This window comes from Panthera tigris, chromosome D4 (genome assembly GCF_018350195.1).
Source record: "Panthera tigris isolate Pti1 chromosome D4, P.tigris_Pti1_mat1.1, whole genome shotgun sequence".
NCBI lineage: Eukaryota > Metazoa > Chordata > Mammalia > Carnivora > Felidae > Panthera > Panthera tigris.
The window spans coordinates 67,569,479-67,593,395 of NC_056672.1; the positions used below are offsets into that span (position 1 = coordinate 67,569,479).

The following is a 23,917-nucleotide window of genomic DNA, read 5'->3' on the forward strand; positions in this document are numbered from 1 at the left end:
AAGACCTTTGTGGTTTTGTCAAAAATCCACTAATTGTGTTAATTTTAAGGCTGGTCCATTGCCTAAGAAATTTCTTAAGTTTTTTTTTTTTTTTTTCCCTACTGCCTAAGGCTTAAAACATTTGAAATATTGGCAAGTTGTCCATAAGTTAAATGACAAAATCAAGATTGCAGACTGTCTAGACTGTTCTGAGTATGAGCTATAATGAGATTTTGCTAGGTGATAAATATAAAATATGCCGGGTAGCTTCTGACCCTCGTATTCACTTCCAGTACTAGACTTGCCAAATATTCTTATAATTGTCGCTTATCGCATCTGTCTCCCCAGCTAAACTGTGTGCTCTCTGAGGTCAAGGACTGTTTCAGAGCCCTGGCAGTTTGGCAGGCCATTCAATAAATATTTGTTGGTTTGAATTAGGGCCACAGAAGGAACCACACACGAGGGAAACCGACAGAACAATAGTCTATATGTGGAAAAGCCTGGGAATTTTAGTGACTGAGCTCAGCTGTGCCACATCATGTTTGGAAAAAGCCAGTGGAATCGGGCTGCATGCGTACCATGCTATGCTGTCCTACACTGCTGCACATTTCCTTGGTCAACCTGTCTCTGCCAGTTCACTAACTTTGGCCTTCTCCCTACTGACAGCGCCATATCCCTTTCAACTTTATTCAACCAAAGTGACTAATCTCTTTCCTCTAAGTGGCCAAGAAGAGTGAACATATACCTTACTCTCTGCCACCTCGTGAGAATATGTGTTTCTTTCATTTAATGGTCCCTTTTCGAACGCCTGCTCTCTGCTTATTTCTCTCTCCTTACCTTCCGGAATGTTCTTTTTCCTTCCTCAGTGAACTCTGGGCCAGGTTCACAGCTTCCCTTTTTACTCCAGCCATGACCATCGCGCTCTGGAATTCCAATATACTAAGACTTGATGATAATGACCCAACAAATAGTTGATCTCTTCAGGTAGGGAGACTTACCTCCTTGGTGATTAAGCTTCAACCACCATTCCCCTGTGGCTGAATTTACCATTACACAGTGCTTCACCTCCAGCATCTCAAACGCTTAGTTCTCTCTGACCTCTCTACCCAACCCAGGCCCTGGAAGTTAGCCATTTCAGGGGGGCTTTCTTCAGCATCCTGTGTCTCGAACTCCCTTGTCCTTCTCTGGTGTCCAGTTTGTCAGACCCCAACCCTGAAGAGCACTCACTCCACTTCCTCTGATGTTAGCCATTCTTCCCAGCTCCAATCCTAGGCTTTTCCGATGTGTTTTCAAGGTTATCTTTGTTAACCACAAATCTGATTTATTTTCAAGAATAAATTTGAGCTTATTCAGACTTATCCCTTGACAACGCCAATTTACCTGTAAGTATTCCAAGTGTTTCTCTTGAGTAAAAGAGACCAGAATGGAGTCACAACCACTGTGCTGGAAGTTGCAAATAGCTTCAGTCTGTCTTGCCTGCCCCAAAGCTAATAGTGGACAAATGGCGGGAGCAGCTATGTGGGTAATAGCCATGGCAGTCACAAATGATTATACTTGTGCATTGTGATTTTACTGTTACTCCGTTTTTCGGTTGTCTAAAATTTTGCCCACGGGGAAGTTCTTAATTAGGAATACAGAGAGGGGAAGATGAAGAAATGCACTTCTACCTTGCACGCACCAAGAATAACGCCACCAACGTGTCCATTAGAAGAGACCATTGTGATAACTAAATCAAAGGCAGTGAAGTATCAGTAAAATTCCCGACTGACACGGTGAGAGTGGTAAGTCCTACATACTGTTATGTTAATAATAAAAGAGGATCATGTTTGCTAGTACATCACAGTATATTTTTGCATTTTTGTTATGTTACCTACATGGTGGAATACTGGATAACCTAACTCTTTAAAACATTAAATTCAGTGTAAAAGATGGATTAATTTTTTCTCCTTTTACTTTTTCTATGACATTATTTTTATGCGCCTCTATCCCTGTAGCGTAACAAAAAGCTTTATAGTACTTTTCACTATATTTCTCCCTCTTCTAATTTTCTGGGATATTATCCAGATCACAGTTATGCCTAGGGAAGAATGTTAAGAACATAGATGTTCACCTGTTCTGTGTTGTCATAGCAGCAACGAGTTTCAGAACTATGGGATGGAGGTCCGATAGCTCTGTGCAGGTCAAGGGCAGGCTTAATTAAGATTTTATTTATTTACGTATTTATTGACCATTTTCTGTTTTTAAATTTAAATCCTAGTTAGTTAACATACAAAGCAATTTTGGTTTCACGAGTAGAATACAGTGATTTCATCACTTACATAACAACATCCAATTATTGGCCATTTTCTAAATTGAGAGAAGGCAAAAGAAAAAACCATGTACGAGAAAGAAGTTTTGAAAACTACCCTACCAGGCAAATTGGTGGTTTTCATGCTAATCATCAGAATCCCAATAAAAGGAGGTGACTCTACTTGAGCTGGCCACATAAAGCCATATAAAGTTGAGAAGTGCTAAGGGACACGGGACCAGACCCTTCTTGGGAGACCAGGGGGAGTAGCTCTTGAGCCTCTGGGCTTCCGGTGTCTGGAAGGGCCATGAGGGTTAACAATACCGACGGGTCAGCGACATTTGATGACATGTCAAGCCTGTCCCAAGTTCTGCCCGGGGATTCTGGTGGCCATGGCTTCCCTCAGGCACTCACACTCAGGAAACATCCAGATGTTCCACAGAACCTCTTTCCCAGCTCATAACTGATTATTTTCAGTGGAATTTAGGAGGTGTGCTGCAGTACTGGCATTGGGCGGGACTCTTCTCTGTATCACTGGCTTCATTTAAAAAACTTTTTAATGTTTATTTTTGAGAGACAGAGAGACAGGGCGCGAGTGTGGAAAGGGGCAGAGAGAGAGGGAGACACAGAACCCGAAGTAGGCTCCAGGCTCCAAACTGTCAGCACAGAGCCCGACGCGGGGCTCAAACTCACGGACCGCGAGATCATGACCTGAGCCGAAGTCGGACGCTTAACCGACTGGCGTGCCCCTCGCTGGGTTGATTTAAAAAAAAATTGGGGGGGGGGGCGCCTGGGTGGTTCAGTCACTTAGGCATCCGACTTCGGCTCAGGTCATGATCTCACAGTTTGTGGGTTCGAGCCCCAGGTCGGGCTCTGTGCTGACAGCTCGGAGCCTGGAGCCTGCTTCGGCTTCTGTGTCTCCCTTCCTCTCTCTGCCCCTCCCCCACTCTCACTTTGTCTCACTCTGTCTCTCAAAAATAAATAAATGTAATAAAAAAGTTTAAAACAAAAATAATTTTTTTTTTTAGTGTTTCTTTATTTTTGAGAGAGGAGGAGGCAGACTGCAAGTGGGGGAGGGGCAGAGAGAGAGGGAGAGACAGAATCAGAAGCAGACTCCAGGTCCCACGCTGTCAGCACAGAGCCCGACAGGGGGCTTGAACCCACAAACCGTGAGATCATGACCTGAGCCAAAGTTTGATGCTCACCCAACTGAGCCACCCAGGCACCCCATCACTGGGTTCATTTTAACTGAGCAAAGCAACTTGAGCTTCTGAAAATTAGGGGCAATTGATCTTTTGGAAACCATTTCTGTGTATAGACCCTCTTTAATAACAGTTTGCCCTGGGATGTTGGGCCCCTCAGTTTGAGGTCTGGCTTGAGAGCCACTATAGGTCCCAATCCAGAAACCCACCCACACTGTGAGCCATGAGACACCCACCTGTGCAGCCTTTGGCGAAGGTCCTATCCATTTCCATCTCTGCTGAGTGTGCTAAGGTAAACCATTTACCTTCTCTGAGCCTGTTTCTCGTGTGTAAAATAATGATGATGCCTCCTTTGTGGGGTTATTTCAAGGATCAAATGAGACAACATATGGAAATGCTTTCATATTTTAAGTTGCTGTAAGAATACTAGGTATTATTAAGGTAGTAAAATAGAAGTAGATTTCTTGTCAATTTATAATCGTGTGTCCTCACCCAGAGATAAATGAGGATTTTTTAAAAGTAAAACAGGAAAAAAAAAAAAATCATGTCTAGCCTTAGAAACTGAATGAAATTTCTTTACATCAGGAGCTGCTTCTTTAGGAGTCTAAAATAACTCAGTGTTTGGAACGTGGTGTTTAATCTGGAGTCCTGTTAATCTAAATTTATTTGAACTTTGGGGCTTAATCGAATCCATCCACACAAGAAAGTCCTTAGCACTTGATGCTCTAATGGGCTGGTGAAATGCACTGATAAGTCCCAGTGTCAGACATCACTATTACCGGCCCTAATCAGTACATAGCTTTAATTAATGATAACAATAATTTACTGCATGTCTATTGATTGAGTACTTTACAAACATCTCATTTCATTTCGTCCATATGACAATCCCACGAGACAGGAACTTTTATCACCAGCTCCCTCCTGTTTTCGGAAGGAGGAAAAAAGGCCTAAGGAAGATCATGGTCGCCACCTGGCAGACTGGGGTCGGGGATGTATGTCCGTCTGATTCCAGAGCTCTGTTGGCTATGTCACGCCATTTCCCTAAACCTCAATTCTTAGGTGTATTACTTTCCCCTTGGAGAGTCTGAAAGGGGGAGCTTTTGTGAGCCCCAGGAAAGTGCTCCTTGTTTGAAATATGAAAATCATTCTTGGGTATGACCTTCTGCAACTTGATCCTGCAATTGCAGTCTTAGCCTCCAAATCTCTTGGAAGAACCAATATTCTCAAAATTCTCAATTGAGAATTCTCAATTCTCAACCAATATTCTCAATATTCTCAATACTTACTCGCCACATTATTCTTAAACTTATGGAATCCACGTTGTACCTTCAGCATTTCACTAAAACCACTCTCTCGTCAGGGACCTCATGTTGGCTAACTCCAGTGACGTTTTCTCTGGGAAAGAGTCTGTCCTTCCTTGTTCACACCTGCTACCTTCTCTTCCCTCTCCCCGTCCGGAATGCCTGGCCTTTGTGACTCTGGCCCCTACCATGGTAATGACATAGGTTGACGACGACTCCAGACAAACAAGTCCATGGCCTCTTGCTCCTGCCTCATCCTTCTTTTTTTGTCCGTGGCATTTAAAACTGCTGACCTTCCTCCCAGGGAAATTCTCCTCCCGTGGTTTGGGACCTGCTGTCTGTTTCAGGCTCTCCTCTGGCCGCGCTGGTAGTACCTTGTTTTTACTGTGTTTTCACCTCTTTTCCTCCAGCTGCCAACACACAGACCTTGGTCTGGTCCTCGGTCCTCCTGGTCTGGTCCTCGCTGCCCCCCCTTCACACACACGGAATCAACTCACTTTTTAAATGATGCGGCCAAAATCCCCCACCTCCCGCCCTAACCTTTCAGGTTCAGTTCCAGACCCTCTTTTCCATCTGCTTCTTATTCTCTCCTCCCCAGGGTCTCACACAGCCTTCATCTCAAAAGTTCTGAAAGGGAACCCTTTACCTTCTACCCAGACTTGCCCCTGTGCCAGGGCTCATTGTAGCCAGCCGGACCCATCTGCGTCTTCAGGTCTTCTTGGCCCATGATCCATCAGCCACTAAGCTGTCCAGAAAGTCCTGTTGTCTCCTGCCTCCTTACTTCCTCTCACCCCTCCTTCCCGCTCCCTCTCCTACCCAAGCCATCCCATCCCCCTCCCCTTGTAAACTCCATTCACCTACACCATGCACTCAATCATGTGCTTTATTCTCCTACTCCAAAATCTTTAACAGCTCTACATAGCCTGTTTAAAAAAAAATTCCCACCCTCAACATTGTCCATGCCTGTCCCCAGCCACCCCTCCCAGCCTCTGTTCCCACATGTCCCCACCTGGCTTGTCCTTCAGCATTGTGGGCAAATTCCTTCACTTTTATGATGCTTTTCATGGTGTCCCTGATGGGGCAGCTCTCCCCCCTCCAGAGTCCTCTGGTGCTGTGGCCTACCTCTCTTGGGGACATGTGTGGTCCATGCCACCAACTCCATGATATACCAGAAAAGGAGCTCATTAGGGACAGGCTTTTTGTCCTGCTCATCTTTATTTTCTAAACATCTGGCACAAGGCCATTTTCTTCCTAGAGTAGATGTCCTATAAATGTAAAATGAAATTTAGTTGTGTCCTGTAGATAGTCATTAAACAGTTTAAAGCAGTAAATGTAGATTTGATTTTTTTTTTTCCTTACTGCAGAACCCTGTTGTCTTCCAGCCACTCTGTTGACAACAGATGGAAATGCCCTTGGGCATTTGCTCTTTTCTTTGGGGGCTAACTCATTTGTAGTGCGTGCTGTAGTAATCTCCCCTAACGACCCCAGAGCTCTGGAAATACGAGATCCAATGATCTGTGTATCTGCAAATACCTATCGTAAACGACAATAACCATGTTGTTGGTTAGTCATAACAAGCAACCTTTGTTAGCTTTATATAAATGTTTTCTTAAATTTTTGTTAAATTGTATTTTAATAAATTAATGCATTTGATTAAATTTTATTTAATTTGTTAAATTTTATGTTAACAGCTATTATGTTATGAACAAACAAACCATTTATATAAAGCCGAGAAATCCAGAAGAATATTTGATCACTTTACGAAATAATATTTTTGACCATTGAGTCGAAGCTAAATGAATGCAAGAAAGTATTGTGTTGGCACCTGGCTATTAAAATTTAGGGGTAAAATATAGATCTAGAAACCTTTTGGATGTTGCTGAGACCCTGTATTTGGAAAACCGACCACAGGATCTTGGCTGACACCCACACATTTATCGTGTTTGCCAGCATGTGGACGTATCACTTGGTTTCCTGTGCTTCCTTGTTAGATTTTTGCACGTGAAGGGTTGGTAGGGAGCAGAAAAGGTAGCCTATTGAGTTTCTCTCTATCTCTCCCATAGGTAGGGCCATAATCTATTCCAGATGTAAGTGTGGTGCATTCGGTAGAAACAGTAGGAACTGAATTTCAGATGAACACTTCCAACCTGCTGGTAAAATCCAGAGCAGAAAAGACACGTAGGTGTTTTCTACTTAACAAAATGAAGTATGGAATCCCAGGCTGCTGCTGAGATTCTCTCAGCAAGAAGGAATGTGCTGCTAGTTGGTTTTTCTCACTGTGGGAATGCGTTTGTACCAAGCCACCTTCCCCGTCTGAGAGGGACTTGGTTGGGGCTGTGGGTGCAATCTAGAGACACAGAAAAGGTAAAAATGTGAAGCCTCTGTCTCACCTGGTTCCTGCTTAACATCCTCCGGTGGCTGTCTACTTTGCCTTCGGAGTACATTCCAAGCTCAGCATGCAGGTTGTTATCTGGGCCCCACATTTCTCTCTGAGATCATTCCTTACCTCTCGTCGCTGCTGCGCCCAGCCCCACAGCCACGCTGAGTGCCCTGCCTTCGCAGATTCCTCACACTCCAGGCCTTGCTGTCCCTTCTTCCTGGAATGCCCTCCTCCCCCTGTTTTTGCCTCTCCTCCTCATTATTCCATTGACTTGGCTAATTCCGACTCATCCTTGGAAACTTGAGTCTTGTTTCCTCCAGAAGCCTTCCGGTCTGGCTGAGGGGCCTCCTTTGTGCTTCTTACAGATCTTTGAGCTCTCTTCAGTGACCTAGCACTGATCATACGCTGCTGTAACGGTCTTTCTTTCCATCTCCCCCAAGACCATCAGCTTTCCTGAAGGCAGAGGCCATCCTTTTATTTTTGGGTGCCCAGAGTATGACAGATTACCTCACACACCACAGGCACCCAAACAAGTTATTCGCGTGAATAGATCTAGAAGTGTTGATGTTCACAGTACCACGCGCCGGCCATGGCGCTCGAAAGGCTGAGATGCGGGGCATATGATGGCAGGGCTACCTCTTGGCTCAGATCAAACACTCGAGGCTCAGCCGAGCCACAGGCCCCCAAGCCAGCCTCGATGCTCTCGTTAGTCATGAAAGTAAATCCAAAAATCCACGCAGGCTGAGAAATTTGAGACAAGGTCCCCCACAGTTGGTAGGGAAAACCACATCATCAAGCAGCATATATGTGTATGATAGATCGAAGTGCTGTGCAGAGGAGAATGAGGGAGAGGGGAGTAAAGGACGGGGCTCAGGTGGGATGGTTTGGGAGAGGGTCATTGATGATGAGGATGATTGCCACACCTATGAATTGGGTACCCAAGGACCTACTCAAAGCTGGAGGTGAGCTTAAAAAAAATTTGAAAGGAAAGCGACCCCAGCATGTTCTCCCCAGGAGAGCCTCTAAAGTTGGGAGGTGAAATTCGCTCTGACAAGTCTTTTTGCAGCAAGTTGATTTGTGACCATGCTGTGTGCATTGTTAGCCAACAAAATGGGGCGAATCATTGAGTCTGTGGTGTTATTCAGGTCAAGGCATGCCTTTGAGCTGAATCCAAGCCCCACGATCAATCCCCTCCCCACTACAGCCATCTCCACCACCAGATAAGCTGGGAGCTCGTTGCCAGAAGTAGCCATGCGCTTGGCTTTGCCCAGAATCAATCAGTCAAAAACTAGCTGCCGAGCTCCTACCGTGTGCCTGGAGCTGGGGTGAGGGTCAGTTACATCTGTTTAGAGCAGTGTGAGAGACGCCCATGCCGATCCTTCCTGCAGTCTAGTGAAGGAGACCAAATTCTTTCATTGATAGAATCCACTGCCTAACCGCTAACAGGCAATTTACAATTCAGTGCAAAATTATGTGATGTAGACTGTAATTGCTGTGGAACTGAGACCCTTAAAGCACTCTTTTGTGTGCCAGGAGACTTGACTTCACACACTGGCCTGCTCTGCACAGCACCCAGAATTGCCAGCATTATGGTCTTCATTGTATAGGTGAGGAAGCAGAGGTCTGCTTAACTTGTAACCAACCTCCACAGGGTTACAAGGAGGCCTCTGTGCACCTCTGGGTACAGGAGAGGTTGCCTCTTCTCCAGCTGCTCCCTTGCTTTTTGCGTCCCGTAAGGTAATGGTGAAGATCAGCAAGAGACCTTGCAAGAAGCCCTTGACAGGTGTTAGACACAGAGCTGGCTGAGACAGTGGAAGGTGAACCTGGATGTCCCCACCTGTCCCGCTGCCTTCTTGGAGGCTTGCGCCCTACAGCTGAGCCCAGCAGCACTGAGAAGTATTCCTGTGGGTGAGTTTAGAGTGGGTGGGAGAGCTGTCTATCCTCAGGGAAGGACCTAGTGCTTTAGCGGTGATTAAAAATGTAGCTTCACCCAGAGCCAGGATTTTCTTACACTGGGAATAGGTGAAAAGAAAAGGAAAAATGGATAAGAAGCCCACTGGGTTTGTTGGTTAGGAGACTCCCGCTGCTGGGGGACAGTTTTAGCAAAACTCTGTGCTTTGAAGTGTGGCTGCTTATTCTATTCTTGACAAACCATTGTCTTTCTCACCTGATTTCCATATCATCTCTTAGAGCTCTACACGTATCTAAATATATATGCTTATACTCAGGTGTGTTCTTTCCTCCTGATTAGCTAATCTTTGAAGAAATTTCTACAGTTGCTCCCTGCCCGGGCTCACGGCACTGTTCCTAGCAAGCCATCCATTGTGACCAACTCCTTGAAGTCAGTAGGCATCCTCCCTCCAGACAGGTCTTGAGGAGGAAACTCTGTGGCCTTGCCCATGGCCCGTGAGCTCTCAATGCCATCCGAAGTTGCTAGCGAGCTCTCTGTGGTTGAGGCCAACTCACTGATGTAGAGGCTTTTGTACTCCACGCTTTTCGTTGGATTTTCAGTGTGGTAAAGACATCCATACCATCTAAACGAACAGCAGGAAACATTACTTCCTCATCACACAATTCAAAAGAGTCACAGGTGAATTATGCATTTGGTATTGTAAGAGCTTCTCAACTAACAATGGCAGATGCCACCCAGAGTTTCCTCCAAAAACAACATTAGAAAAAGCCTCCTTCACCACACATTCATTCGTTTCCCTACAAATTTCCAGCCTGCTTCCAGGAGGGTTTTTAAGAACACACACTTTGAGTTACAAATAACGGTTAGTGCAGAAGGAATACCTACAATGTTTGCTAATGACTGTGGCAGAAAAAGAACGTGTTTTCGAAACTGGGGCATGCAGGAGCCCCAGGTTATATTCCTGTTTCTCCATTGACTAGCTGGGTAACATGAAGTCATCTCTGCTGTGCTGAACCGCCACCAGCCTTTATGCAAAATGCGTCGTCTGTGCGCTACATAACCTGGGATGAGCGTGCGTTCCTGATGGAGAAAAATTGGTGAAACAGTTGATACAGTGAGAATGTAGTGATAAATGTGTGAAAGTAATCCACGAATACCTTCTCGTGGATTGTAGAGGACTCCATTTTCATGGCTGTAGCAGTTGACTACAGAAGAGTCACGGTGTATTTAAATATGTGGTGCCAGTTACACCTGCACATTCTACAAACATCTGTGCCTGTCAGTGGGTGCAGAAAAGGGAGGAGAGAGTTGCATATAGAATCAACTAAAGTGGTTCCCAGATATCCTGATATTATCTGTTTCCAAGTTTAGACTTAATAGCAGATTTGGGGTCAAGACCAGAAATGATGCCTTTGGCTCCTTGGGATGGGCAGAGATTATGAATTTCTTGCCATTCAAATTCTCACATGTTCCAGAAGCCATTCTTCAGGTAATTTTAAAAAGGCTCAGGCTTGCTTCAGTAAAAGTGGGTCAGTGTTTCAATAGGAAGCCTCTATCCACCTCAGTATGCAAGGAGAGAGTGACATTTGGTTAATTGGATTTTCCTTTTAAATCTGGTTTTCCAGAACACTTTTTTCAGTTTGAACTCTCTTTGGATCTTAGTAACACATTTATTGAGGACCTGTTTTGGGCCAGGCCATGAGCTAAGTTCTGAATTTGCTAGATGAACTAAGATATGAACTTGCTAGATGCATGGATTATAGATGGATGGATGGATGGATGGATGGATGGATGGATATCCTACTTTGAAAGAGATCCTGCTTTGGTGGAGGTAAAATAAGTTAACTTCAATGCCACGTGATGAGCACTAGTAGGGATTTTAATAGGTATGTCTAGAAAGATCAAGGAAGACCTTTATAGTGATGGCAGATTTGAATTGAGTTCTGTTTTGAAAGATCATGTGAGTTGAAAAGGCTGAAATGCAGCAGAAAGGCATTGCAAGACTGAATGATGCTGTGAGAGCAAAGCCCGCAGTGAATGTTAGGAACCTTCTGGGTGGCTGGCAACAAGCAGGGTGGGAGCAGGGTGGGTGGGGGGTGAGGTAGGTCTGGGGAGGAACAGGAGACCGGGAGCACCACAGCAGAGTTTGGACCTTTTCCTGTGATACATGGTGAATCCCATGGTCATGTTTGCTTTTAGAAAAGAAAGGAATCTTAGGAGGAGAAGAAACTTGAAAATGGGAACATGTTTTGGAAGTTCATGTCAGCAACCATAAGGGCCTGAACAAGCCATGGCGTTGGGGCAGTGAGTGGATCACAGAGTAAGTGCTTTTCAGGAGGTCAAACCAACAGAGCTTCTCACTCATTGAACGTGTAGAACAAAAGAAACGAATCAAGGATTTCTTCTGATTTCATTGACTGGGTGGCTGGTGATGCCATTTGAAAAAAACCACTGAGAGACAAATGGTTTTGTCGCCAAATATAGGGCCCGGTGAGCTGCAAGTCTGAGAATCTTCTTTGTCTGAAATCAGACTTGCCTGGATTCCCCCCAAAGAGAGAGAGAACAGGAAGCTTCATGTAAAATAAGGCCTTTGAGAGACCCTTTCAATGAACTAAAATATGATGGGACACTAAGTCTCAAGAAGAGAAGGTTGCCCCTCCTCTGTTTTTTGTTGTGTTTTTGTCATTTTGAAGACTAATTTTTTGTTTTGTTTTGGTTTGTTTTCTCATCTATTCCCTGATCATATTTCAAGGTTTTGTTTTTACTCATCAGAATGACAGGAAGTTTTCAAAGTGTGTTTCCTTCAAGTTTGGCCTCAACCTTATTTTCAGGATTAGACGTTTGTTTTTCCATTTGCCTCCATGACAACCAAGCCCAGAATTCCTATATATAGTCATCCAGTGCCCATTGTCCCCCTGGCCATTGTATCATAATCTTGTGCATCCAGGCCAGAGAGCTCCACTGATGATGGAAGACGAGGAGGTGCTAGAGTCCTTGGCCTGGAGATTTTCAAGGCGTAATCAAAAGAAGGAAATAAAATAACGTGGCTGCCTCTGGAGATTTATGTTCCCCTTTAGACACTATCCAGAAGGAGTTGAAATGGCTTGTGTTCCATAGCTTAGTTTCTAATACAATTTTCTTTGGGAATGGCCCATAGAGAACATTTTTGAGACTCTTCAAAGGAAATGCTTGGAAAGTTGCGTCGATGATTTGTGGTTGGTGGTATCCTTCTGGATGCCAAGTTCTGCTCTGTGTTAGTAGCATGAAGTAAACAACAGGTACCTTGAGCAACAAAAGGATTAAATGGGGTTTCCAAAGGATTCAGATAGAACTCAAGAAAAATTATTAAATAAGTAAACTTTTGAATCTGTGTATCATCTTGACAACATACTGTTTAACATAAAATGATAGGCGATGGATGGATGGATAGATAGACAGGCAGACAGGCCTAGATTTAGGAAAGTTGTCCACAAATTCAATCCAGGAACATTCTCCTAAACACCTTTCTTCATGAAAGGACCAGGAGTCTCTGTGGCCGTAAAAGCACGTGAGGTACTGTTCTTGCCGATCTAAAATGTAAGTTCCACAAGGACCCTTGTTTTTTTTTCACTGATGTATCCCAAGTGCTTCGAGGTGCCTGGCATGTAGATGCTTCTCAATAAGTATTTTCTAAATTAATGTAAAATTGGGGGCAAATACATAGATTGAAACAGTAGAAACTCTCATTTGATGTAATCAATAGCCACCTTCTCAGTTACATTTGAAAGGTTCTAAAGGTAGGGAATCTTTTTTAAAATGCCTTAAGCATTTTACTTTCACTTAAGAAATTGATTTCTTCATCAGTATTGGGACATACGGTCAAGCTTATGTATTTGAGTCTGGGTCCTTTGATTGGAGTTCCCTAGTTCCTCTCTTATATAAACCACAGGCACCTACATTGTGTTATGTGCCAGTTCCAGATTCAGTTTCTTTTAAGTGGAGTGATAATTTAGACATTTGTGGAACAGTCTTAGAGCAGAGTCCTTCTAGATTTTTATGTTCTCAATCTTTTATAGTTGGTCCTGCCAAAACATAATTTGACAGAAATTTTTTTTTAGCAACTTGACTTTATCAAGTCTTTTCAAAGCATTCAATGTAGCTTCATAGAAATGACACTTTATACCCATATTTCATCATGTTAGGTAATACTAATTAAATTGAACAAGCTCAGGAACAAATACAACAGGTACAAAGAAGTCTGGGGGAACGTGAAAGTGTAATGAGACCAGGATGGGAATCTCGATGCGTCTGTGTTGACGAAGCACAGAGGAGAGCAGATTCCTATCTGGACGGTTGGGGAAAATTGTCATAGAACAGGTGACATTTCAGCTGAGCTTTGAAGGATGGGTAGGTGTTTGCCAGTCAAAAAGAAGAGGAAGAGCACTTAGTAGCCCTGATCAAGGATTCCCAACGATGAAATAGGTAGAATGAGCAAGGAGTTGGGAACTAGCCAGAAGTGAGGCTGAAAACGGGCTCTGGGGCCGAACTGAAGAGCTCTGTGTACCGCACTAAGGAATCGAGACTTCGCCTTTGGGCGCGGGGCCATCCTCCTATGGTAGCCACGTAAGTGATGCATGCTACAGATCTGTGACGTGCACGCAGGCTGAACTAGAACAGACGTCAGAGGAAGGAAGACCACATAGGCTGTGAGAGCTGCGCCCGCAGGTTGTGAGGACCTGAGTGGACAATGGGAAGGGAAGACCTACAGGGGGAAACGATTGGAGCCGAGTATGACACACGTCTCCAGGACGTGGCACTTGGCTGAAGCGCTGTCGCCACAGGGCAGTTTGGAGGAAGAATCTCACGGTATAAAGTTGGACGAACCGGTGAGCTGTTCACTGACATTCAGACATGTGGGCAAGGGCGCAGAAGGGAAGTGTGGGCAAAGAGGAAGTCAGTCTTCAGCATGTTGGGTTTAAGGAGTCCGAATTTTTTTCAGCTTTAGGTGAAGACTCAAATCAACTCAAAGCTCAGCTGGGTTTCCCATTGCAGCAGGGTTCTCTCTCCCCACCCAGATACCTGGGTCACTAGCACCCAGGTGAACACACTTGGACTATTTTTGTCCCCAGGCTCAAGTTTATTAGCAGTGGGGTGGTAGAAATTGCATGGCATTCCAAAAGTTTCCTGGCTGTTCACTCAAGTAGGTCTTTAACTGCCCTCATCATTGTTAGTGTGCCCTTCTCCAATTTTCTATGATTTCTTGGCTGGAAATAGCGGGCTGTATTTCCAGCATATTTGGGTCCCACCCACACCCCCTCCATACTTTGGATATTTACAATATTTGTGGTTAAATTATCCACAGGTAATATCCTATTTCTGGTTCCTTATAGTACCAAACCTGAGCTGCTCAATCGCCTGCTTTTCTAAAGAAAACTACAATTCGTGCATTAGTTTGAACTTTCTGTGCTATGTGAGAAGATTTTAAATTCTCCTTCATGCAGTGTACCCCACTCTTGGGTGTACGTATTTTTCTGTTCAAACTCATCCTCTGATCTTGGTTCCTTTTCCCTGTTGGAATTAAGTCAGTTTTTCTTTTTTTTCTTTTTCTTTTTTTTAAAGTTTTGTTTTTAAGTTGATTTATTTTGAGAGAGAGAGAGAAAGAGCACAGGTTGGGGAGGGGCAGAGAGAGAGAGAAGAAGAGAGAAATCCCTAGCGGGCTCCACACTGTCAGCCCAGAGCCCGACACGGGGCTTGATCGCATGAACCGTGAGATCATGTCTTGAGCTGAAACCAAGAGTCAGACGTTTAACCCACTGAGCCACTCGGGTGCCCCATGTCGCTTTTTCTCGTGGTGATAAGAATGTAGTTACTTCATTTCTATTTATGACTTAAGGTGGAAGTGTTGGTGAATTGAACATTCCAGCATCTTCATGTCTAGTGGTGATTTCATTAATGAACACACTAATACTAGTTATTAAAGGACATTCAGGTTTCTCTTCACATTCCCCTCGTCTCTCCGAGACCCACGTTTCATCAGTCACTGCATACTGATTTTGCTTCTTCTCCACTAGTTCTTTGTGGATGCCTCTATGAAGACGTTTATTTTTTGCACGGAATTACAGTTATTTACATGTCTATCCGGGAGCCGCTTGAGGGCAGGAACCCAGTCCTACTGCCCCAGAACGGAGTCTCCTGTTGATTTTGATGTACAGTATATATTTGCGGACAAATGGATATAATTTAATCACTTGCCCCCCTGACCCCCTCTACAGTTTGCTTCTCTAAAATCCTTTGTCTTTTATTTTCTCCTGGTACTCGGTTTGCACTGACCAAAGAGCCTGCCTCCCAAAGTCTGCATGAAAATCTAGCTCAAATGTAATTAGATGTCGTTGCTGGCACCAAGATTCTTCTGCGACTTTTTCAGTGAGTGACCTTCACTCACTTCCTCTCTGTGGAGCTGCAGAAAATTGAGAATTGATCGTCCTGTACAGCTTCCTTTTTGGATCGCTCAGTGCATAAGGGGGCTGTCCTCCGCAGCTCCTACAATTTACTGCCCAATTGATTCTTACTCTTCCTTGTGTCTCCCTTAATCTTGGAATAGTTAAATTCTCCCATTACTGTTCATTTGTTCTCCTCGCCTCTTTTGTTCCTTCAGTCAATGGGGTGAGCTTGCAAGACGTGGAGAAGACCTGTGTTGTCACAACAGCTCTGCTCCCTCTCCCGCTACACCTGAGCTCTGGAAAGGTGCCCCTTGTGTCTTCCTTGGCTTTGAGTCCCTAGAGCCAGCACACAGCCTGGCACTGACAGGGTGCTGATCAAATGTGGGGAGCATCAGAATATTCAAGAAAGCTTCATTCCACTCCCAGAGTTGACTCGTTTGTCATCTGCCCTTATAAAATTACATTTTTTGTGATCGTTTCTGTGCTGGCTAATTTCCGGAGAAAAAACAAGAAAAAAAAAAAAACCCTCTCGAACTGATAGTCACCCAGGTTTGGCTGGCATTGTGGGAGCTCGAGTATGGCAAGAAGAAATCTTCCGTTTCTCCAAGAACATGGCTACGTGAGAGGGGCGAGAGGTTTCATCTGGAACCCCACCCCCTCCCTGGTTTGAAATCCTGTCCCAGAAGCCCCGGAAAGTACCCGTCTCCCATCCATGTACATTTCTTTTTCCAGGCACACCCCACCTGAGGAATTTCAGAGCATTATTATTTGGGGACAGTTTATCAAGCATCTAATGAAAGCATGACATTTGGGCTGGCTGGTTTCCCATCTGGGTATTTGCAGTGCTCTCCTGTGCCACCTGCTTGTAGAATTGCCTCCTGTGTGATCGCAGTGTTTTGTTTCTATAAAACGTCTTGAAGGTTTGGAGATTCTTTTTCTTTTCGACGAATCTTGCTTTATTTTTTTCCCCCATGTCCTCTGAAATGCTTATTTTAGTGTTTCCTTTCACATCCAGTTTACTGTTATTTTCTATCCTGTTTTCATTTCTATCTGTTCTGAAATTATTTTCCCAAGTATTTCAATTTTTCTGTCACCTTTTCTCTCTCCTCTCTGCTACATATTTATCGTTGATGGAACACTCTGATGTTCTTTCTCGTTCTTCTGACGTGCATCGTGGGACCTGAGGTCACCATTAGATATAGATGCCTGATGGGCAAGACTCAGATTTTAGAGTCAGACGAATCTTTGTCCAAATCCAACCTCTGCCTCTTATTAGCTGTATAACCAGCTGTGTCGACTACCTCATCGGTGAAATTGGGATGAGAACTCACACTGCACACCATCGTTGTGAGAATTAATTGCTGGGTGTTCAATAAATTCCAAACCCGTGTCGGTAAGCACCATGACTATCCACTCTAAAAGTCTAGTTTGATCCTGATTTTACAAAATAGAATTCTTTCCATGGATAGTTTACAAAATGGATAGCTAATGTGACTTAGATTTATTTTACAACTACAGCTGTACAGTATGATGTAATTTCTAAAACTTTGCACATAAATAGAGTCACAGGTCAGAGAATTAAATTGATAGACTGCATATCTCCGGGTTGGGTCAGGAACATAGGGACCAGCATCATCTCTGCTGTTGGTTCCATCATAAGTATTCCTGGCCATCCAGGTGACAAAGACGTAGCCTGGTTTAGTTTCCCACTGGATTTACACTCCTGTGCTTCTGCTGCCGTATTTCCCAGTGACCGCAAGCCCGGCTGTCTGAAGCACAGAGTGGTTTCACTTTCCATAAGCTTGGAATGAAGAAAACGGTCTTAATGATGATTTTTAACCTTGGTGATGTGCCCTTCAGTACTAACAATCTGTGTGCCTTTCTAACCTGGGCACAAAACGACCCTGTTCCTGCTCTTCAGGCTGTGCCTTGTGAACAAGCTGGAATTTTAGGTAGTTAGCAAGTGGGCTTTTTTAAGATGGGTGAAATCATACACGCTCGCGTCTTTGTCACTTTAGTGCCCAAAGTGCTAAAATTGTACATTATTCACAAACTCCCAAGTGAGAGAGAATGAGAGACATAGTATATCTTGGCACCAGAGAGGAAAGTAAAGCTCTAAGGAGACCCAAAACGTTGTAACCTAGGCTTTACTACAGATGTACCATAGGCGGTGAGGTTTGCCTGTCTTTGTAAATGAACCACCTGTCCATCTGATTTTAGCCAGGCAAAAAGGAATTCATAGCATGATACATGAGGCTGTTCCTTTTGCCATTTAAGGGAAGGGCGATGAGCCTCCCTTTCTTGGAATGCTTTTCCTACGACTTCTTGCATTTCTATTTCTTCAAGTTTCATATAACATATATGCTGAAGTCAAAATTTAGAATTCGCTTTTTGGGATGGATGGAATAAAACGCAGTAGACCCTAGAGACAAGAAAAATGTGTTAAATCCAAGGAAACTCCCTTCCGTTGGACGGAGTCTCCCTAAGAGATTAGCGTAGGTGTTAAGTTGGGCTGGGTGGAAAGCAGGGGGAGATGAATTTACGTGGCCTGTTATCTGCTTGGGGAAAACTTACTTCTTTACGACTTCTGCTGTAAAGGGATTGACGTTGTCAGGGGTCTGTCTGTCTGAAGTGACTAGCAGCTGACCGGCAGGACTTGCTGAGCTGGGTGCTGTGTCTTGTTGTTGGTGGCCGCTTTTTGAGAAACAGACTGTTCCTTGGGGTGTTTCTGGTCTCTGGGCAGATTTGCGGGTGGCAGACGGCTCATGGGCCGTGGACCTGGCTTTGGCCTTGCTGGGCACGGAATTCCAATCCCGCAGAGCAAAGAGCAAACAAGAGGAAGGATGGGCTTGTCGGGATGGTGGCTGGGCAATGCCCAACCTGAAGCTCGAGCCTGTGTTAACAGGAGAGGCGGAATGTGCCTCGTGCTTTACTGTGCGTGTATTTTAAGCAGAAACTAGTCTTGAGAGCTTAAATAGAAAACATCTCGAACAATCCATGAAATGGTAAACAAACCTGCTATTGAAAGAAAGAATGAGAAGTTGACAATTGAGGTATTGTGATCCTGAGTGGGTTCATCAGCTAGGGCTGAGGAATAAAGAAACCAGAGATAAAAGACTTGGGTAAAATGAATTCACTTGTGTCATTCCTTTCTTCCTTTGTCTTCAGTTTATACCTGGTAATGAACCCAAGGAGGCTCGGAGGTATTGTTCAAGTTTCCTTTTGTTTTATTTTTGTGTGTGTGGCAGGTTTGTTTACAATTTCCAAAGGGGTTTTTCTCAATCTTGAGGAATACAAATTGAGAGGGGGGGAGAGGAGAGCAAGAACGGAAGGTATTTGAGGATTTTGAAGACAGGAGGTGGCCTCACAATAAGGGAGGCTGCTCTGTTTTTGTTTTTCTTCTCCAAGAGGCCGACGGGATGGATGGATTCTGGTTTCATCCAATACGGGTTTTACAGAATTCCTCCACGTCCTGCCTCGGGGAATCGGGCTTTGGAAAATTAAGTGTCCATCAAATCAGGAGGAGGCTGGTACAGTTTCTATCCCCTTTCCCCCCGCCCCCCGCTTTTTGAAAGCCTTAAAAAAAAGAGCCCTTTGTTGTCTTTTCAAGGAAAGTTACACTGAAATTCATCTGTGCGGTATTCATGGACTTCATTTGTGCCAGTCATAGGCAGCCGTAGGTTCTGCGGGACAATGGTGTTGAATGCGTAGCCCCAACACTCAAAGCAGCGTGTTGGGAAAAGGTTCAAGACCTTTCTTTTACTCTCTCTCTCTCTCTCTCTCTCTCTCTATCTTTTTTAAGAAACGGAGATTTTCCCACCTCCCATCTAGATCAGATTTCTCCACCACATGCCATTGAAGCTTCTCAGGGCTAAGATTTATGCCTGTCATTTCCCGGCATTTTCCTCTGAATTGCAAACTTTAAAATACCTTTTAGGGAAACTTATTTGGAGTTTCATTTTAATGGGATTTATGAATAAATCTCCATCTTAATGCTGACTAAGCTTTAAACATCCATTCCAGGAGAACACTATTAGATCTTTATATTTTAAATTTTAAATCATTTGACTGTGAAGGCATAAAACATTTTTATATTTGTGAGCACCATGTGCTCGAGCATTTCTGTTAAAGACCTTTTTTTCCCCCCTTGAATCATTCTGGGCTCCAGAGGAGGAGATATTGCATCAACTACTTTCCTTTCTCGTGTGGATGCCTTGTACATTCTTGCATTTATTCCTCTCCCCTGCAAGGACAGGTATACCTTGGCAGCCTGTTGCCATGCTGTGATTTCCTTTTTAAAAACAGTTTATTTTCTTCCTTCACTTTGAAACCTTTAACCTCAGAGTTTTATTTTTAAATGCTGTGAGCCCTCAAAGAAGTGACGCTTTCTTCCTACCTGCCTTTCCCCAGATCTGTGTTGTAGGATGTAAATGAAGATGAAAGACGGATCATAGTCCTCATCTTTAAAAAAAAAAAAATACTCCACACTAATGTCGGGGCTTTCAAGTGTCAAACCTCTACTGTGTTCTCTGTGTCCGGTCTCGTTTTCCCCGTCTGTCCACAGACTCCTCCTACTCAGAACCTCCAGATGTTCAGCAGCAGTTGAACCACTACCAGTCCGCTGCCCTGGCAAGGAACAACAGCCGTGTTAGCCCCGTGCCTCTTTCTGGGGCCGCCGGGGGTGCTGAGCAGAAAACCGAAGCTGTTCTTCACTGCGAATTCTGTGAATTCTCCTCTGGCTACATCCAGAGCATCAGACGCCATTACAGGGACAAGCACGGCGGGAAGAAGCTCTTCAAGTGCAAAGACTGCTCCTTTTACACAGGCTTTAAGTAAGTGACATGAAGAACAGCCCCGAAACACAAGGTGGCTGCGCCTGTTCCACCCCTCACCACACTCTTCCCTACACTCTCCTACTTGGAGCTCAGGGGAGGCCCTGCCCGTGGGATGATACAGGCATTAGGTCCAATCTTCACAAAAGGAGGCTACTTCCAGAGGACTGCTGTTTGTGAAAGGGGTTTGGGATGAAGAGCTCTATCAGAACAAACGGATTTAAAAATTAGAGCCAGTGGGCTCACCCAGGAAGTGTGAGTTTGCGGTAAGGGATTTCTCTGGCCCAGTGCATGAAGCAATGAGTGTTTTTCCCTCAGAGGACTATCCTCCCTTTTTTAAATTTGTCTTTGAAAAAAATATGTATATGTTTTTGAAAGCAAAGTGAAAGTCAAGAGAGAATCCAGCAATTGTGATTTCCCTTTTACCCTTATAGGAAATTCGTATTTCTTAAGATCATATTGTTGAAAGACAGCCAGAGAATCAAGACTCCAGCACTGTGAAGACTAGGACTGAGCCAATTTTAGGGAGATGGTTCCAATCTGGAAAAAGATAATCCAAAGTCCCCTTTGCTCCTGTGTATAACAGAATTGGCGAACTCAAAGAATGGAGTGTGTCCAAGGGTGTAATCTAGACTCTTGTGAGTTAATCTCATCCTGTGCAACACTGCTTAGGTTAGTGGTTACGAGTGGTTACCTTGGAGCCTGACTGCCTGGGTTTGAATCCCAGCTTTGCCACCGACTGGCTCTGTGACTTAGGACAAGTGCCTAAGCTTCTCTGTTCCACCTGTTCCTTACCTGTGAAAAAAAGATAATAATACTACCTAACTTCTAAGACTCATGTGAGGAATAAATGAACATTCTATCCAAAGCGCTCAGAATAGTGCTGGCACAAAGGAAACACTAATAAGTGTTACAGTATCATGGAGAGCTATTCTAATAATATAATAGTAGGTGCTGTGTTACAGATAGAGGCTGTTACTGTCTCTTCCTGTTGCAATTAAGACCAGAGCCTTCGGCCACTCTAGTACTCAATATAGACCCCAGACAACAAGGAGGGCGAAAGTGGGCTTCGTGGCCAAAGAAAAACATGAATTGGAAGAACAAGTCTCTTCTCCACCAACATCTTAGTTGGGGGATTTTTTGGAAAATGTGTTCTATCTCTGGCTATTAATTTGGTTCAGTTGTTTTTCAGATAAATATGCATGTGACCTTAGAAATGGGAAAAGGCTAAAGACCCAGATGACAAGGGCCCCCTGACAGGTGTACGTGTCTCCCTGAAGAGAAGTACTTGCATTAATAAGAAGGGGACCTTGCCCATTAAACTCTTGGTTTCGTCCATTTTTACGAGACATTTAAGGCTTTGTAAATGCGGCAGTTTTTAAAAGGATGTTTTAAAGGCAGTTTTTAAAAGGAGGGGAAGGCAACGATAATCCTTCCTTCCCCCTTCAGGCTGTTACAACAGCCATATTTGGTTTACCTGATCGTCTGCCGCCATGATGTCCCAGCCAACTTGCCCTCCCCACCCTTACCTGTGAAGAGTCACATGGGCAGCCAGTCAATTAGCCTGATTCTAGTCCCTCTCCTTCCGAGTGTGATGAGAAATATGTTCTCATAGGGATTTTGGTTTTATATTTTTAATAGGCAACTTTTAATCTTGAAGACTAAAGTGTATGGGGAAATCCATTGCTTTTCAAACTAAGCTGTGAACCCAGCCAAGTGGCAAAACTTTCAAAAAGAAGTTCCCGCTGCACGACAATGTTCAGTTGTCTGAGGAGTGACCAAGGAGCCTGTGGTCAGCAACATGATTAACGACTACAACTTTGGCCCCTCAAGCTGGGGTGTCACACCCAGAGGCCCCGTAGGAAGATAGCCAGCAGGGGATGTGTGGGTGACATGATCCCCTATCACACTCATTGCCTGTCCCCCACACCTCTCTCCCAGATCTGCTTTTACTATGCACGTGGAAGCCGGGCATTCGGCGGTTCCTGAGGAGGGCCCCAAAGATCTCCGCTGTCCTCTCTGCCTCTATCACACCAAATACAAACGCAACATGATCGACCACATCGTGCTGCACCGAGGTAACCTTCCTAAATGGCGGTTTTCTTGGGGTACAGGGGTGAGGGTGGATTACAGGGACGCCCTCTCAGGGTGGCCTTGGCACCTTTTCCTTGGTCCCCTGTTCCTCACCTTCTCTCCAGGCAGGAAATCACAGGGACCGCCACAGTGACGGCCAACGGTAAAAACTCCTTCCTGCTGCGAGGATTTCCTCCCCGTGGAGGGAGGCAAAGGTGCAGGGCTCTGCCATGCATGCTTCTCTGGGGCTTCTCAGCGTCAGGGATTTTCACCTTGTCATTCCTCTGCCCTCACAACCTTGCTGAGGAAGGAGTGAATGAGAAACAGAATGGGCGGGTGAGGACTCATTTATAAAATGTGAAGAGCTGCTATATGGTTGTAAGCAATTCCCTGGAGGGAGACCAAAATGATGATTTCTGAAAAGCAGAATGCAGAGTTTCCCTTGAAATGGATGGAGAGAGAAAACTCTTAAAAATAAAAGTGGCCTGATATGTCTTAGAAATACCATAGGCTTCAGATTTAAATTCTGGTTTTAAAGCCTCTTGTATTCACCCGCTGTCTCGTCTATAAAAAGAGAGGACAGTCAAGCCTACGAAATAACGTGCAAAAGGTCTAGTGTGTTCCCTAGCGGAGGCATACCGGGTGTTCCGTAAATGTTGGTTCCTGTTGATAAACAGGGATATTTCTTTCAAGTCCTCTTTGGTTTTTCTTGCAGTTGAGTTTACTCTTGGCCAATTAAAACACTGTTAAACAACAGGCTTCCTCCGCATTGGAAGGAAAAATATGTTTATGTAAAAACTACTTTGTCCTAAAAAGATTCAAGCCAGAGGTGGATGGAGAAAGAATACCGGAATACCACTGATCTCTTGCTGTTTCCATCATCCGCTGATCTTTCCATCTGTCCTTCGTTCCTTCCCTCCCTCCTCGTCTTCCTCTTCTTTCTCGTCTGCCTTCCTTCGCCTTTAACCTTTCAAGAAGCTTTTTACTCTTTGCCACAGGTGCCTCAAAAGCAGTGAGTGTCTTCTGCCATCCTGCTGAGATGTCACTCACCCTGAAATGCTGCATGTTTTCTGAGCATTTTCAAAGTTGCCCACATTTCCCCAGAGCCGCGGGCTTGGGCCATTGCATTTTGTGACACTTCGCCCATCTCTGCTGCGCGCCCCGAGGAAGGCCACTCTAACGAGACGTGAGGTCGCTGCCGGCCGGGACGTCCGCCTGCAAGCGGGGAGAAACAGCATAGGAACATTAGGCGGGAATTCTTGGCCAGAGTGGTCCCACCCGGTGTTGCACCTGGGTCACCTGACTTCTGGTCCCCCGGCCCATGTGTTGTGGTGGCTCTGTGCCCCCTCCCAGTGCGGGGAGCGGCTGTGAGTAGTGTTGCTGCTGAGCAAACAGAAATCGGGAGGCCTCACTTCTGTGGCTGATTCCCTCTGGGTTCCCATCTTGCTGCCTGGCGGAGTCAGAGCTTCACTGTCTAGCGAGCTCAAGGGTTTTCCTTCCCTGAGCCGAGAATTCTAGAAAGCGGGTAAGGG

At 44.7% G+C, this 23,917-nt stretch overlaps 1 protein-coding gene across 6 annotated transcripts in view; it reads left to right on the plus strand.

The window, feature by feature from the left end:
• Positions 1–23,917, plus strand: part of ZNF462 (zinc finger protein 462) — a 144,576-nt gene that overhangs the window by 92,069 nt on the left and 28,590 nt on the right. For all 6 annotated transcript variants that reach the window (XR_006210392.1, XM_042963821.1, XM_042963822.1 and 3 more), the window contains 2 exons: positions 20,045–20,312; positions 22,254–22,390. Coding sequence is in view for 5 of the 6 variants with exons in the window: in XM_042963821.1 (XP_042819755.1) it covers positions 20,045–20,312; positions 22,254–22,390 (405 nt within the window). In the remaining variant the exon portion in view is untranslated. The remainder of the gene's footprint in view (positions 1–20,044; positions 20,313–22,253; positions 22,391–23,917) is intronic.